This window comes from Coregonus clupeaformis, unplaced genomic scaffold (genome assembly GCF_020615455.1).
Source record: "Coregonus clupeaformis isolate EN_2021a unplaced genomic scaffold, ASM2061545v1 scaf0554, whole genome shotgun sequence".
In the NCBI taxonomy this organism is placed as follows: Eukaryota; Metazoa; Chordata; class Actinopteri; order Salmoniformes; family Salmonidae; genus Coregonus; species Coregonus clupeaformis.
In genome coordinates this window covers 187,501-202,990 of record NW_025534009.1, presented here as the reverse complement: position 1 = coordinate 202,990, position 15,490 = coordinate 187,501, and the positions used below count along the sequence as shown (strand labels likewise).

Here is a 15,490-nt window from a genome sequence, read left to right as displayed (position 1 = left end):
GGTTGCCAGGCTCCTCACCTGGTCGATAGAGAGGACGGGTTGCCAAGTGTTCAGAGAGAGCCTTGATTAGTGTATGGATCCCTGTCCCTGAGGTAGCAAAGGGATGCTTCCCATAGCGATCCTCTATCTGTTGGTCAACAATAAATACACCGCAAGGCTCAGAGATAGAGCTCAGGCAGGCAGGCTGGCAAGGCATTGCAACAGTGTTCTGTTAGCTGTGGAGGTACAAAAGTATGTGGACACCCCTTCAGATTAGTGGATTCTACTATTTCAGCCACACCCGTTGCTGACAGGTGTATAAAATTGAGCACACAGCCATGCAATCTGCATAGACAAACATTGGCAGTAGAATGGCCTTACTGAATAGCTCAGTGACTTTCAGCATGGCACCATCATAGGAAGTCAGTTCGTCAAATTTCTGCCCTGCTAGAGCTGCCCCGATCAACTGTAAGTGCTGTTATTGTGAAGTGGAAACGTCTAGGAGCAACAACGGCTCAGCCGCGAAGTGGTAGGCCACACAAGTTCACAGAACGGGACCGCCGAGTGCTGATGTGCGTAGCGCGTAAAAATCGTCTGTCCTCGGTTGCAACACTCACTACCGAGTTCCAAACTGCCTCTGGAAGCAACGTCAGCACAAGAACTGTTAGTCGGGAGCTCCATGAAATGGGTTTCCATGGCCGAACAGCCACACACAAGCCTAAGATCACCATGCCCAATGCCAAGCTTCGGCTGGAGTGGTGTAAAGCTCGCCACCATTGGACTCTGAAGCAGTTGAAACGCGTTCTCTGGAGTGATGAATCACCCTTCACCATCTGGCAGTCCGACGGACGAATCTGGGTTTGGCGGATGCCAGGAGAACGCTACCTGCCCGAATCCATAGTGCCAAATGTAAAGTTTGGTGGAGGAGGAATAATGATCTGGGGCTGTTTTTCATGGTTCGAGCTAGGCCCCTTAGTTCCAGTGAAGGGAAATCTTAACGCTACAGCATACAATGACATTCTAGACAATTCTGTGCTTTGTGGCAACAGTTTGGGGAAGGCCCGTTCCTGTTTCCGCATGACAATGCCCCCGTGCACAAAGCGAGGTACATACATAAATGGTTTGTCGAAATCGGTGTGGAAGAACTTGACTGGCCTGCACAGAGCCCTGACCTCAACCCCATCAAACACCTTTGGGATGAATTGGAACGCCCAACATCAGTGCCCGACCTCACTAATGCTTTGACGAGCAGGTGTCCACATACTTTTGGTCATGTAGTGTATTTGGTATTTCTCACTGTGTAGTAGGAGCTGATTTAATTACAGATGTTTTGTAATCTCTTTCTATCATTATATCTCCATTTCTCTCTCTGTGTTTCTCTCTCTGTGTTGCTCTCTCTGTGTTGCTCTCTGTGTTTCTCTCTCTGTGTTGCTCTCTCTGTGTTGCTCTCTCTCTGTTTCTCTCTCTCTGTGTTGCTCTCTCTGTGTTTCTGTCTCTGTGTTTCTCTCTCTGTGTTTCTGTCTCTGTGTTTCTGTCTCTGTGTTTCTCTCTCTGTGTTTCTCTCTCTGTGTTTCTCTCTCTGTGTTTCTCTCTCTGTGTTGCTCTCTCTGTGTTGCTCTCTCTGTGTTGCTCTCTCTGTGTTTCTTTCTCTGTGTTTCTCTCTGTGTGTTGCTCTCTCTGTGTTGCTCTCTCTGTGTTGCTCTCTGTGTTACTCTCTCTGTGTTGCTCTTTCTGTGTTTCTCTCTCTGTTTCTCTCTTTCTGTGTTGCTCTCTCTGTGTTGCTCTTTCTGTGTCTCTCTCTCTCTCTCTCTCTCTGTCTCTCTCTATTGTAGTGGTGTCTCTATGGAGCAAGGTGCCTTTAAAACGCCAGTTAATGGGAATTGCTTTGAAAGGAAATGAAATAATCAGCAAGAATGGGGCTATTTACTGACTGAATGATGAGCAATCCCCAGTTCTCTGTCAATGAGGCACAATAATGGGTTTTAATCAGTAGAGATGTTACAAAACACATGTTTTTAAATTGTTTCTCTCTTTCCCTCTTGCTCTCTTTCTCTTCCTTTCTGTCTCCCAATACCACTCCCTCTCTCTCCACTATCTCCCTCCCTCTCCACCTGCCTCCCTCCCTCTCTCTCCACTATCTCCCTCCCTCCCCATCTGCCTCCCTCCCTCTCTCTCCACTATCTCCCTCCCTCCCCACCTGCCTCCCTCCCTCTCTCTCCACTATTTCCCTCCCTCTCCACCTGCCACCCTCCCTCTTTCTCCACTATCTCCCTCCCTCCCCATCTGCCTCCCTCCCTCTCTCTCCATTATCTCCCTCCCTCCCCACCTGCCTCCCTCCCTCTCTCTCCACTATCTCCCTCCCTCCCCCACCTGCCTACCTCCTTCTCTCTCCATTATCTCCCTCCCTCCCCACCTGCCTTCCTCCCTTTCTCTCCACTATCTCCCTCCCTCCCCACCTGCCTCCCTCCCTCTCTCTCCACTATCTCCCTCCCTCCCCACCTGCCTTCCTCCCTTTCTCTCCACTATCTCCCTCCCTCCCCACCTGCCTCCCTCCCTCCCTCCCTCTCTCAGGTTCAGGCGGGTATGCCAGTCCATCATAGCCTACAAGATGTTTGACTATGTGGTGCTAGCATTCATCTTCTCCAACTGTATCACCGTGGCTCTGGAGAGACCCAAGATCATGCAGGGCAGCCTGGTAAGGATCAAAGTTCACCACTAGGTTTCAACCATAGAAATATAATTAGTCAATGTTCTTCTATGGGTGTAACTCCCTGTGATATCTCTCTCTTTATCTCTCTCTCTCTCTCTCTCTCTCTCTCTCTCTCTCTCTCTCTCTCTCTCTCTCTCTCTCTCTCTCTCTCTCTCTCTCTCTCTCTCTCTCTCTCTCTCTCTCTCTCTCTCTCTCTCTCTCTCTCTCTCTCTCTCTCTTTATCTCTCTCTCTCTCTCTCTCTCTCTCTCTCTCTCTCTCTCTCTCTCTCTCTCTCTCTCTCTCTCTCTCTCTCTAGGAAAGAGTATTCCTAACCATCTCCAACTACGTCTTCACAGCCATCTTTGTAGCGGAGATGACGCTCAAGGTATAGTTCTGCGCTTAACGCGCGCGCGCGCGTGTGTGTGTGTGTGTGTGTGTGTGTGTGTGTGTGTGTGTGTGTGTGTGTGACTATACTTGTGAACAAGAATAGTAAACAAACAAAAGTTTGACCAACTGGTGACATTTTGTTAGTCCCCACAAAGTAAAATGCTATTTCTAGGGGGTTTAGGGTTAAGGTTAGAATTAGTGTTAGGGTTAGAATTAGGTTTAGGGTTAGGAGCTAGGGTTAGTTTTAGGGTTAATGTTAGGGTTAGGGGTCAGGGAAAATAGGATTTTGAATGGGACTGAATTGTGTGTCCCCACAAGGTTATTTATACAAGACGTGTGTGTGCGGCGTGCATGTCTGCATGCGTGCATGTCTGTGTGTGTGTGTGTGTTTGTGTGTGTGTTTGTGTGAGGATGTGTCCTGGTGTCCTACTATCTCCTCCTGCCTTAGCTCTAATGCTCTCTCTAGCTCTTTCTGTCTTTTATTTTCTCTTAGTGTCTCTATCGCTTTCTGTCTTTTATTTTCTCTATCTATATACGTCTCTATATACAGTCACATCCCAAATGATTGGCACCCTTGATAAAGATGAGCAAAAAAAACGGTATAAAATAAACAATACAAATACCGAGCTAAAGAAAGTATGCCAGAAAGTATACTGTATACAAAAAAAAGTTTTTGAAATTATATTATTTTATACTAATACAATTGCTAACAAGTTTTTTTTTTATCTAAAAAAGATATGTGTCAAAATTATTGCCACCCCTTAAAAATAACATCAAACAACATTTAATCTGCATTAATTTTTTTGTGTGTTAATCTCAGTTTAAGGAACTTTATTTTGGCCTTTCATGGCTTCCTGTTTCACTGGGGTATAAAAATGAGGTAACGCATGTCAAATCCATTTATCATCCATATACAGTGTTTTCGGAAAGTATTCAGACCCCTTGACTTTTACCACATTTTGTTACGTTACAGCCTTATTCTAAAATTGATTAAATGAATAAAAATCCTCAGCAATCTACACACAATACCACAGTGCCTGTATGTGTGTGTCTCTTCACAGTCCCCACTGTTCCATAAGGTGTATTTTTATCTGTTTTTTCAATCTGATTCTACTGCTTGCATCAGTTACCTGATGTGGAATAGAGTTCCATGTAGCCAGGGCTCTATGTAGTACTGTGCGTCTCCCATAGTCTGTTCCTGACTAGGGGAATGTGTAGAGACCTTTGGTGGCATGTCTTGTGGGGTATGCATGGGTGTCCAAGCTGTGTGCTGGTAGTTTAAACAGACATCTCGGTGCATTCAGCATGTCAGCACTTCTTACAAGAAGTGATGAAGTCAATCTCTCCTCCACTTTGAGCCATGAGAGATTAACATGCATATTATTAATGTTAGCTCTCCATGTACATTTAAGGGCCAGCCGTGCTGCCCTGTTCTGAGCCAATTGTAATTTTCCAAGGTCCCTCTTTGTGGCAGCTGACCACACGTCTGAACAGTAGTGCAGGTGCGACAAAACTAGAGCCTGTAGGACCTGCCTTGTTGATAGTGTTGTTAAAAAGGCAGAGCAGCGCTTTATTATGGACAGACTTCTCCCCATCTTAGCTACTGTTGTATCAACATATTTTGACCATGACAGTTTACAATCTAGGGTTACTCTAAGCAGTTTAGTCACCTCAACTTGCTCAATTTCCATAGTATTTATTTCAAGATTTAGTTGAGGTTTAGGGTTTAGTGAATGATTTGTTCCAAATACAACGCTTTTAGTTTTTGAAATATTTAGGACTAACTTATTCCTTGTCACCCATTCTGAAACCAACTGCAGCTCTTTGTTAAGTGTGGCAGTGATTTCACTCACTGTAGTAGCTGACGTGTATAGTGTTGAGTCATCCACATACATTAGACACACTGGCTTTACTCAAGGCCAGTGGCATTTCATTAGTAAAGATTGAAAAAAAGTAAGGGGCCTAGACAGCTGCCCTGGGGAATTCTTGATTCTACCTGGATTATGTTGGAGAGGCTTCCATTAAAGAACACCCTCTGTGTTCTGTTAGACAGGTAACTCTTTATCCACAATATAGCAGGGGGTGTAAAGCCATAACACATACGTTTTTCCATCAGCAGACTATGATCGATAATGTCAAAAGCCGCACTGAAGTCTAACAAAACAGCTCCCACAATCTTTTTATCATCAATTACTCTCAGCCAATCATCAGTCATTTGTGTAATTACAATGCTTGTCTTTCATAATTTGATCAGTTATACTTGGATGTGTAGTGTCAGCGTTTGTTGCTTGCATGTCATGCCTAAGTTTGCTAATCTTGCCAATGAAAAATAATTAAGGTAATTGGCAATATCAGTGGGTTTTGTGATGAATGAGCCATCTGAGTTTGCCTTTTTGACCTGTATATACTTGCATCCTCGTGTTTCTTTATCTTATCTCGTATCGCTTGTGTTTTTATTTCAAAAAAAGTATTACTTTATTACTGCACTGTTGGAAAGAGCTTGCCAGTAAGAATGTCACTGTACTGCTTTACACCTGTTGTGTCCTGTGCACGTTGCGTATAAACATTGAAACTTGAATCACCATGGGGAAAGGCAAAGAACTTACAGTTGAAAAGAGACAAGTGGTTGTTGACTTTCATAAATCAGGCAATGGGTACAAAAAAAACTAAAGAGCAAATACACCACTTACTACTATTAGGAAGTTTAAAACCACTGGAACAGTGGAAACTTGCCAGGTAGAAAGCCCAAGTGTATATTTTCCCCACGCACAGTGAGAAAGATGGTTCGGAAGGCAAAGGAAAGTCCAAGGGCCGAAGTTAGAGAATTACAGAATTTGTTCGCATTTTGGTGTCACCAAGTCTCCAAATCTACAATTAGACACCACCTCCATGCCAATAGGCTATTTGGAAGGGTTGCCATAAAAAAAAGCCTTTGTTGAGAGCAACCAACAAATGTAAACGCCTGGAGTTTTCTAAACGGCATTGACACTTGGATTGGAACCGGGTGCTATGCCAGATGAGATGAAAATAGAGCTCTATGACACCAGTGGTGGGTTTGGCCCCGAAAGAAGGATGCATATGAGTTTAATTCCAAAACGCTATATATTCATTTTCAGAAATGTTAGTAAATTTGTTTTTTTGGGTTTAAAGAACTTCCGAAAGAGATTGGTGTGTTTTGTCTCCATCTAATCATGGCATGGGGTTGTTAAATGACAGACATGCATTTGTTTGAAACCTATCACTAAATGCTTTCATTTCAGAGAGACAGTCATATTTTGTTGCAAAACGGGATATATCCATCTCACTCTCAGAGAAAAAAGTAGCACTGCAAGGTTTTACACAGTCAAATGTGACAAATAATGTCATTTTTAGTAAAGAACTGTACAAATGATACATTTGTGACATCAAATTAATAAATGCAGTAATATGAGATCTGGGCTCTGGTCAGAAGTAGTGCACTATATAGGGAATAGGGTGCCATTTGGGATGAGGCCTATTTCTAACCAAACCCTATAGCATGACACTAGATTTATATGTTAAATAAATAAACAGGATACGAACATTCCATTCCTGCTAAACAATGGATATATAGTGTTTTGCAACAAAACCAGTTGTAATACACATCTAAAATCGATTAATTTAAAATCTGAGGACAGTAATATTTTACACACACATAAAGGTACCCAATAAGCATTAATTTCTGATAAAAAAAACACAAATGTGAAAAATGTGTGGATATATAGCGTTTTGGAAATAAACTCTTCATATGCAGAAAATAACCTCATACCTACTGTAAAATATGGTGGTGGATCTTTAATGTTATGGGGATATTTTGCTTCCACTGGTCCTGGGGCCATTGTTAAGGTCAACAAGGAAATTTTTGCCAAAAATCTAGTTGCCTCTGCCAGGAGGCTGAAACATGGCCATAAGTGGATCTTCCAGCAAGACAATGACCCCAAGCACATATCAAAATCCACAAAGAAATGGTTAATTGACCACAAAATCAACATTTTGCAATGGCCATCTCAGTCTCCAGACTTGAACCCCATTGAAAACCTGTGGTTTGAATTAAAGAGGGCAGTCCATGAGCGTAGACCGAAGAATATCAAGGATCTGGAAAGAAGATTCTCTATGGAGGAATGGTCTAAGATAGATCCTTCCCGATGTGTTCTCCAATCTCATAAAACATTATAGAAAAAGGCTATGTGCCATTATCCTCGCAGGAGGGTGCACATAGTATTGAAAACAGTGGTGCCAATCATTTTGAAACCTATCTTTTTGAGAAAAAAAAATACGATATCTTTTCTCTGAGCTATTAATATTAAAAAATACATTTTCGAAAAACATGCTCACTATTTGTATTATTTATTTATAAAGTATTTTTTGCTCATCTTTATCAAGGGTGCCAACAATTTTGGATGTGACTGTTTTCATTTCTTTCTCTTTTTTATCCCCTCTCTCCCTCCCTCCCGCCCTCAATCTCTCCCTCTTTTCTCCCTGGAAGTCTGTCCATTCCTCTCAAGACAAGCAATTAAGCAATGACATTAATTCGCCGTCAATCTTTCTGTCGCCGTCAATCTCTTTCACCCCGTCTCTCTATCCCTCCCTCCCTTTCTCTCTCTCTCTCTCTCTCTCTCTCTCTCTCTCTCTCTCTCTCTCTCTCTCTCTCTCTCTCTCTCTCTCTCTCTCTCTCTCTCTCTCTCTCTCTCTCTCTCTCTCTCTCTCTCCCTTCCTCTCTCTCAATTCAATTCAATTCAATTTCAATTTAAGGGCTTTATTGGCATGGGAAACGTGTGTTAACATTGCCAAAGCAAGTGAAGTAGATAGTAAACAAAAGTGAAATAAACAATACATATTAACAGTAAACATTACACTCAGAAGTTTCAAAAGAATAAAGACATTTCAAATGTCATATTATGTATATATACAGTGTTGTAACAATGTGCAAATAGTTAAAGTACAAATGGGAAAATAAATAAACATAAATATGGGTTGTATTTACAATGGTGTTTGTTCTTCACTGGTTTCCCTTTTCTTGTGGCAACAGGTCACAAATCTTGCAGCTGTGATGGCACACTGTGGTTTTTCACCCAGTAGATAAGGGAGTTTATCAAAATTGGGTTTGTTTTCGAATTCTTTGTGGATCGCTGTAATCTGAGGGAAATATGTGTCTCTAATATGGTCATACATTTGGCAGGAGGTTAGGAAGTGCAGCTCAGTTTCCACCTCATTTTGTGGGCAGTGTGCACATAGCCTGTCTTCTCTTGAGAGCCAGGTCTGCCTACGGCGGCCTTTCTCAATAGCAAGGCTATGCTCACTGAGTCTGTACATAGTCAAAGCTTTCCTTAAGTTTGGGTCAGTCACAGTGGTCAGGTATTCTGCCACTGTGTACTCTCTGTTTAGGGCCAAATAGCATTCTAGTTTGCTCTGTTTTTTTGTTTGTTCTTTCCAATGTGTCAAGTAATTCTCTTTTTGTTTTCTCATGATTTGGTTGGGTCTAATTGTGTTGTTGTTGTTGTTGTTGTCCTGGGGCTGTGTGGGGACTGTTTGTGTTTGTGAACAGAGGCCCAGGACAAGCTTACTTAGGGGACTCTTCTCCAAGTTCATCTCTCTGTAGGTGATGGCTTTGTTATGGAAGGTTTGGGAATCGCTTCCTTTTAAGTGGTTATAGAATTTAACGGCTCTTTTCTGGATTTTGATAATTAGCGGGTATTGGCCTAATTCTGCTCTGCATGCATTATTTGGTGTTTTACGTTGTACACAGAGGATGTTTTTGCAGAATTCTGCATGCAGAGTCTCAATTTGGTGTTTGTCCCATTTTGTGAATTCTTGGTTGGTGAGCGGACCCCAGACCTCAGAACCATAAAGGGCAATAGGTTCTATAACTGATTCAAGTATTTTTAGCCAGATCCTAATTGGTATGTCAAATTGTATGTTCCTTTTGATGGCATAGAAGGCCCTTCTTGCCTTGTCTCTCAGATCGTTCACAGCTTTGTGGAAGTTACCTGTGGCGCTGATGTTTAGGCCGAGGTATGTATAGTTTTTTGTGTGCTCTAGGGCAACGGTGTCTAGATGGAATTTGTATTTGTGGTCCTGGCAACTGGACCTTTTTTGGAACACCATTATTTTTGTCTTACTGAGATTTACTGTCAGGGCCCAGGTCTGACAGAATCTGTGCAGAATATCTAGGTGCTGCTGAAGGCCCTCCTTGGTTGGTGACAGAAGCACCAGATCATCAGCAAACAGAATACATTTGACTTCAGATTCTAGTAGGGTGAGGCCGGGTGCTGCAGACTGTTCTAGTGCCCTCGCCAATTCGTTGATATATATGTTGAAGAGGGTGGGGCTTAAACTGCATCCCTGTCTCACCCCACGGCCCTGTGGAAAGAAATGTGTGTGTTTTTTGCCAATTTTAACCGCACACTTGTTGTTTGTGTACATGGATTTTATAATGTCGTATGTTTTTCCCCCCAACCCCACTTTCCATCAATTTGTATAGCAGACCCTCATGCCAAATTGAGTCAAAAGCTTTTTGAAATCAACAAAGCATGAGAAGACTTTGCCTTTGTTTTGGTTTGTTTGTTTGTCAATTAGGGTGTGCAGGGTGAATACGTGGTCTGTCGTACGGTAATTTGGTAAAAAGACAATTTGACATTTGCTCAGTACATTGTTTTCACTGAGGAAATGAACTAGTCTGCTGTTAATGATAATGCAGAGGATTTTCCCAAGGTTGCTGTTGACGCATATCCCACGGTAGTTATTGGGGTCAAATTTGTCTCCACTTTTGTGGATTGGGGTGATCAGTCCTTGGTTCCAAATATTGGGGAAGATGCCAGAGCTAAGGATGATGTTAAAGAGTTTAAGTATAGCTAATTGAAATTTGTGGTCTGTATATTTTATCATTTCATTGAGGATACCATCAACACCACAGGACTTTTTGGGTTGGAGGGTTTGTATTTTGTCCTGTAGTTCATTCAATGTAATTGGAGAATCCAGTGGGTTCTGGTAGTCTTTAATAGTTGATTCTAAGATTTGCATTTGATCATGTATATTTTTTTGCTGTTTGTTCTCTGTTATAGGGCCAAAAAGATTGGAGAAGTGGTTTACCCATACATCCCGTTTTGGATAGATAGCTCTTCGTGTTGTTGTTTGTTTAGTTTTTTCCAATTTTCCCAGAAGTGGTTAGAGTCTATGGATTCTTCAATTACATTGAGCTGATTTCTGACATGCTGTTCCTTCTTTTCCGTAGTGTATTTCTGTATTGTTTTAGTGATTCACCATAGTGAAGGCGTAGGCTCAGGTTTTCTGGGTCTCTATGTTTTTGGTTGGATAGGTTTCTCAATTTCTTTCTTCGGTTTTTGCATTCTTCATCAAACCATTTATCACTGTTATTACTTTTCTTTGGTTTTCTGTTAGAGATTTTTAGATTTGATAGGGAAGCTGAGAGGTCAAATATACTGTTTAGGATTTCTACTGCCAAGTTTACACCTTCACTATTACAGTGGAACATTTTGTCCAGGAAGTTGTCTAGAATGGATTGAATTTGTTGTTTCCTAATTGTTTTTTGGTAGGTTTCAACACTACTTTCCTTCCATCTATAGCATTTCTTAATATTATTCAGTTCCTTTGGCTTTGATGCCTCATGATTGAGTATTGCTCTGTTCAAGTAGACTGTGATTTTGCTGTGGTCTGATAGGGGTGTCAGTGGGCTGACTGTGAACGCTCTGAGAGACTCTGGGTTGAGGTCAGTGATAAAGTAGTCTACAGTACTACTGCCAAGAGATGAGCTATAGGTGTACCTACCATAGGAGTCCCCTCGAAGCCTACCATTGACTATGTACATACCCAGTGTGCGACAGAGCTGCAGGAGTCGTGACCCGTTTTTGTTGGTTATGTTGTCGTAGTTGTGCCTAGGGGGGCATATGGGGGAGGGAATGCTGTCACCTCCAGGTAGGTGTTTGTCCCCCTGTGTGCTGAGGGTGTCAGGTTCTTGTCCAGTTCTGGCATTTAGGTCGCCACAGACTAGTACATGTCCCTGGGTCTGGAAATGATTGATTTCCCCCCTCCAGGATGGAGAAACTGTCTTCATTAAAGTATGGGGATTCTAGTGGGGGATATAGGTAGCACACAGGAGGACATTTTTCTCAGTTGAGATAATTTCCTTTTGAATTTCTAACCAAATGTAAAATGTTCCTGTTTTGATTAATTTAATAGAGTGAGTTAGGTCTGCTCTATACCAAATTAGCATACCCCCTGAGTCCCTTCCCTGTTTCACACCTGGTAGTTTGGTGGATGGGACTACCAGCTCTCTGTAACCTAGAGGGCAACCAGTGGGTCCGTCTCCTCTATACCATGTTTCTTGTAGGATGACAATGTCTGTATTTCCGATTTCTTTGGTGAAGTCCAGATTCCTGCTCTTTAGGCCAAAGGCAGATGACCTCAGGCCTTGGATATTCCAGGATGAAATAGTGAAGGCTTTGTGTTCCATAAAGTGTCTAATGTTGTTGGTTGTGTGGTTTGGCCTCAGGCCAGTAATTGTGAGCAGAGCCTGCTGAGCATCTGGTACATGCCATTGGCTTGGGCTAGTGTAAGAGTGGGTGTTGGGCCTGTTTGCCTGCTCACGGCCTGGGCGTATGTGTGACTTTCATGTTGAGGCCCTCTTTGTGGGAGTGGGGGCTTGGGGTGGGTAGGAGGGGCATAGGTCTGATCTGAGGGGGCCTAAATGGGGTGTGGGCATGGTTGACTTGGGGGGAGTTAATTGGTGGGGGGTGTAGATGTGGTTGATGGTGCTGTGGTCTGGATGTAGGTCCTCTCTGCGGGGGTCCTCTATGTGTAGGTCCTGGGGGGTCCCGCAGGTCTGGGAGAGTGTCTCGCTGGTCTGGGCGGGGTGTCTGTTGATCTGTTGCTCCTGTGTGAGGTGTTGGGTCTGCGGTTGAGGGCGATATCCTTTAGGGTCCGGGCGAAGGTGGGCACTGCTGCCTTGTATAGGTGGACCTGGTCATAAAGGCTGTTCACGTCCAGGGTGGAGTGGTGGGCCAGGTAGACATTTGGTTTTGATGCACAGTCACGGGAAATACTTGCGTTTACCCGCTGTATGGTAGCAGGGTGGAAGTCTTTTCGTGGTAGCAGGGTGGAGATAACCACTTGTGCGTTGGGGAAAGTAGAAGAAGCTTTTTCTATCACTCCCTTGAGTGATGTGGCCACCCTTTCCTGCTGTGTTCTCAGGTCGTTTGTGCCTGTGTGTATTATTATGTGGCTGGGTGATCCTAGTCGGTCCTCAGACAGAAGGTCTAGGGCGCGCTGGGTGTTTGGACACCAGAGTTTAGACACTGTGTGTTTTGGAAAAAGTTTATTTTCTTGTATGTATTTCCCGTTTGAGTCCATAAGGAGTACAATCTGTGGCTTGTGTATGTCCTCAGTGGGTGTGGGGGGTCGTCATGAGGGCTATCAGGGTGTCTGACTGGGGGGTTGCTCAGAGGGGTTGGGATCCCCTGGGCTTGGGGTTCTTCATTTGTTTGTCTGTGTGTGATGTCGAGGCTATGGTCAGGGTCTAGGGTGTACTGTTCTGCTGCGGTGTCGAGACTTTGGCCAGGATCTGAGGTGGGCTGTTCTGCTGGCTTCTCTGCGGGGTGGCCAGCTCTCTAATGGGTTGTTCTATGTCACCCGTCATCGTTCTCACCTTCTCCTCCAGCACTCTGATCCTCTCCTCTAGTGCTCTGTTCTTCTCCTGCTCCTGCTCTTTCTCCTGTTGATGTTGTCTCACCACAGTCCAGAGTGCAGACATGTCTCTCTCTACCTGCAGCTCTCCAGGTCTAGTTAAGGGGGTGTTGTTGTGCGTGACTGTTGTCTGGGTCTGTGCTGACTGGAGTGTGTTCACCTGCTGTTCCAGCTCCAACTGCCTTACCTCCAGCTGGGTGAATGTATCCTTCATTTCAATGAGGGAGTAGTACTCTGTGCTGGGAAGTTGACTTTCTGCTTGGGGTTGCTCTGTGGGGTTATTTAATGAAGAGGTCTGGTCTGACCCGCTCGGGGTAGGGGTATCTTTCTCAAGGGAGAGCTTCTCCTGCTGAGCTATTTCTTTGATTAGGTGAAAGTCCAGCTGGAACTGTTTGGTGTTGCCTTGAACCAAAATGGTTCCAGATTTATAGAGATTAATATTAGACGACTCAGAGTCCTCGTTGTCCAGTATCCTGAGTTTCCACCCGTTGCTAACACCCCCCCTCTTAACAGAGGGGTAGTGTGCTAGTATAGCACTGTGCCATGCCAGGGGATGGTCTGTGTGGAAGATAAGGTTGCTTATGTTCCCATTTTTATACAAATCAGCAAAAGTGTCTCCTGCTTCCCCAAAAGAAGTTTCAATTTGTACTCTTTTCGTGTCTTGTCGTTTTTACATTCAGAGGGTACTGTATTTTAATGACCTCTGAACAGTGGGGGGGTGCTTCTAAGGCCTCTCCATTTGGTTGGGGTAGACTGTACGACTCTCCTGCCATTGTTGGGCTCAGGGGCTTTGACACCTCTCACTTCACACGTCAGTGCTAATTGAAATTGTATCTCTTTGTAAAAGCAAGTTTAAGCTTGGTAGCCTTAGCATTCAGTCCTTATAAAATAAAATATATCATTGTAATGTATTTTTCTTCTTGGTTTTTGAAAGTGAAAAATAGCTTCATACTAAACATTACTCACTCTGTTCCAGGTTGGATGGTGTTTTCAGGTTTCTGTTTGTTTGCCAGAGCATTTGCTGTATAATTTGAGAATAGTAATCCTTGGTAGTAGAACGCTTTCCAGGTAATTCCGTCCAAAATCAGGTTGTAGGTTTGGAGTTTTGGTTTGGAATGAAGGTTATGTTGTGGAGGGTAGCATCCTGTATATGTCCCTGCCAAAAAATCCTACTTTATCTAACTCTAAATCTATATTTTTTGTTAAAAATGCAGGAGCAATGTCTTTGAGCTCTCTCTCTCTCTCTCTCTCTCTCTCTCTCTCTCCCTTCCTCTCTCTCTCCCTCTCTCTCTCATTCTTTTCCACCCTCTCTCTCCTCCCCTCTCTCGCCCTCCATTCCTCCATTCTGTTCTCTGTGGAGGGTTCTGGCACAAGTGGGGGCATCAATTATGCAAACGAATCAATTATTGACCAATCTACCAGAGGAGTAATGGACTTGTCAGGCCCCTGGCTGAGTGGAACACACCACCTCATGTCTCTGTCTCTGTCTCTCTTTCTCTGCTTTTAGGCCTGATCACATTACCCCCTGTCTGTCAATTAGTCAGTCAGTCAGCCCCTCCCTAAGCCATGGATATAGGCTTAGATTTAAATACAGTATCTAGGCATTAATATCATTAGCTTTAAATATAGTATCTAGGCATTAATATCATTAGCTTTAAATACAGTATCTAGGCATTAAGATCATTAGCTTTAAATATAGTATCGCCTCCTGAGACCCGAAAAAAAGGTTTTACATTTACATTTACGTCATTTAGCAGACGCTCTTATCCAGAGCGACTTACAAATCGGTGCATTCACCTTATAGCCAGTGGGATAACCACTTTACAATATGTTTTTTTTTTTTTGGGGGGGGGGTAAGGGGGGGGGGGGGTAGAAGGATTACTTTATCCTATCCCAGGTATTCCTTAAAGAGGTGGGGTTTCAAGTGTCTCCGGAAGGTGGTGAGTGACTCCGCCGTCCTGGCATCATGAGGGCGCTTGTTCCACCATTTGGGTGCCAGAGCAGCGAACAGTTTTGACTGGGCTGAGCGGGAACTATGCTTCCGCAGAGGTAGGGGAGCCAGCAGGCCAGAGGTGGATGAACGCAATGCCCTCGTTTGGGTGTAGGGACTGATCAGAGCCTGAAGGTACGGAGGTGCCGTTCCCCTCACAGCTCCGTAGGCAAGCACCATGGTCTTGTAGCAGATGCGAGCTTCAACTGGAAGCCAGTGGAGTGTGCGGAGGAGCGGGGTGACGTGAGAGAACTTGGGAAGGTTGAACACCAGACGGGCTGCGGCATTCTGGATGAGTTGTAGGGGTTTAATGGCACAGGCAGGGAGCCCAGCCAACAACGAGTTGCAGTAATCCAGACGGGAGATGACAAGTGCCTGGATTAGGACCTGTGCCGCTTCCTGTGTAAGGCAGGGTCGTACTCTCCGAATGTTGTAGAGCATGAACCTACAGGATCGGGTCACCGCCTTGATGTTAGCGGAGAATGACAGGGTGTTGTCCAGGGTCACGCCAAGGCTTTTTGCACTCTTAGAGGAAGACACAACGGAGTTGTCAACCGTGATGGCGAGATCATGGAACGGGCAGTCCTTCCCCGGGAGGAAGAGCAGCTCCGTCTTGCCGAGGTTCAGCTTGAGGTGGTGATCCGTCATCCACACTGATATGTCTGCCAGACATGCAGAGATGCGATTCGCCACCTGGGTATCAGAAGGGGGAAAGGAGAAGATTAGT

At 44.1% G+C, this 15,490-nt stretch overlaps 1 protein-coding gene across 1 annotated transcript in view; it reads left to right on the top strand.

Annotated features, from left to right (window-relative positions):
- LOC121551825 (voltage-dependent T-type calcium channel subunit alpha-1I-like) overlaps nucleotides 1–15,490 on the top strand; it is a gene marked incomplete at its 5' end in the record, with an annotated part of 142,348 nt that overhangs the window by 87,809 nt on the left and 39,049 nt on the right. Inside the window, 2 exons of the mRNA XM_045215917.1 lie at nucleotides 2,551–2,674; nucleotides 2,986–3,054. Coding sequence (XP_045071852.1) covers nucleotides 2,551–2,674; nucleotides 2,986–3,054 — 193 coding nt within the window. The remainder of the gene's footprint in view (nucleotides 1–2,550; nucleotides 2,675–2,985; nucleotides 3,055–15,490) is intronic.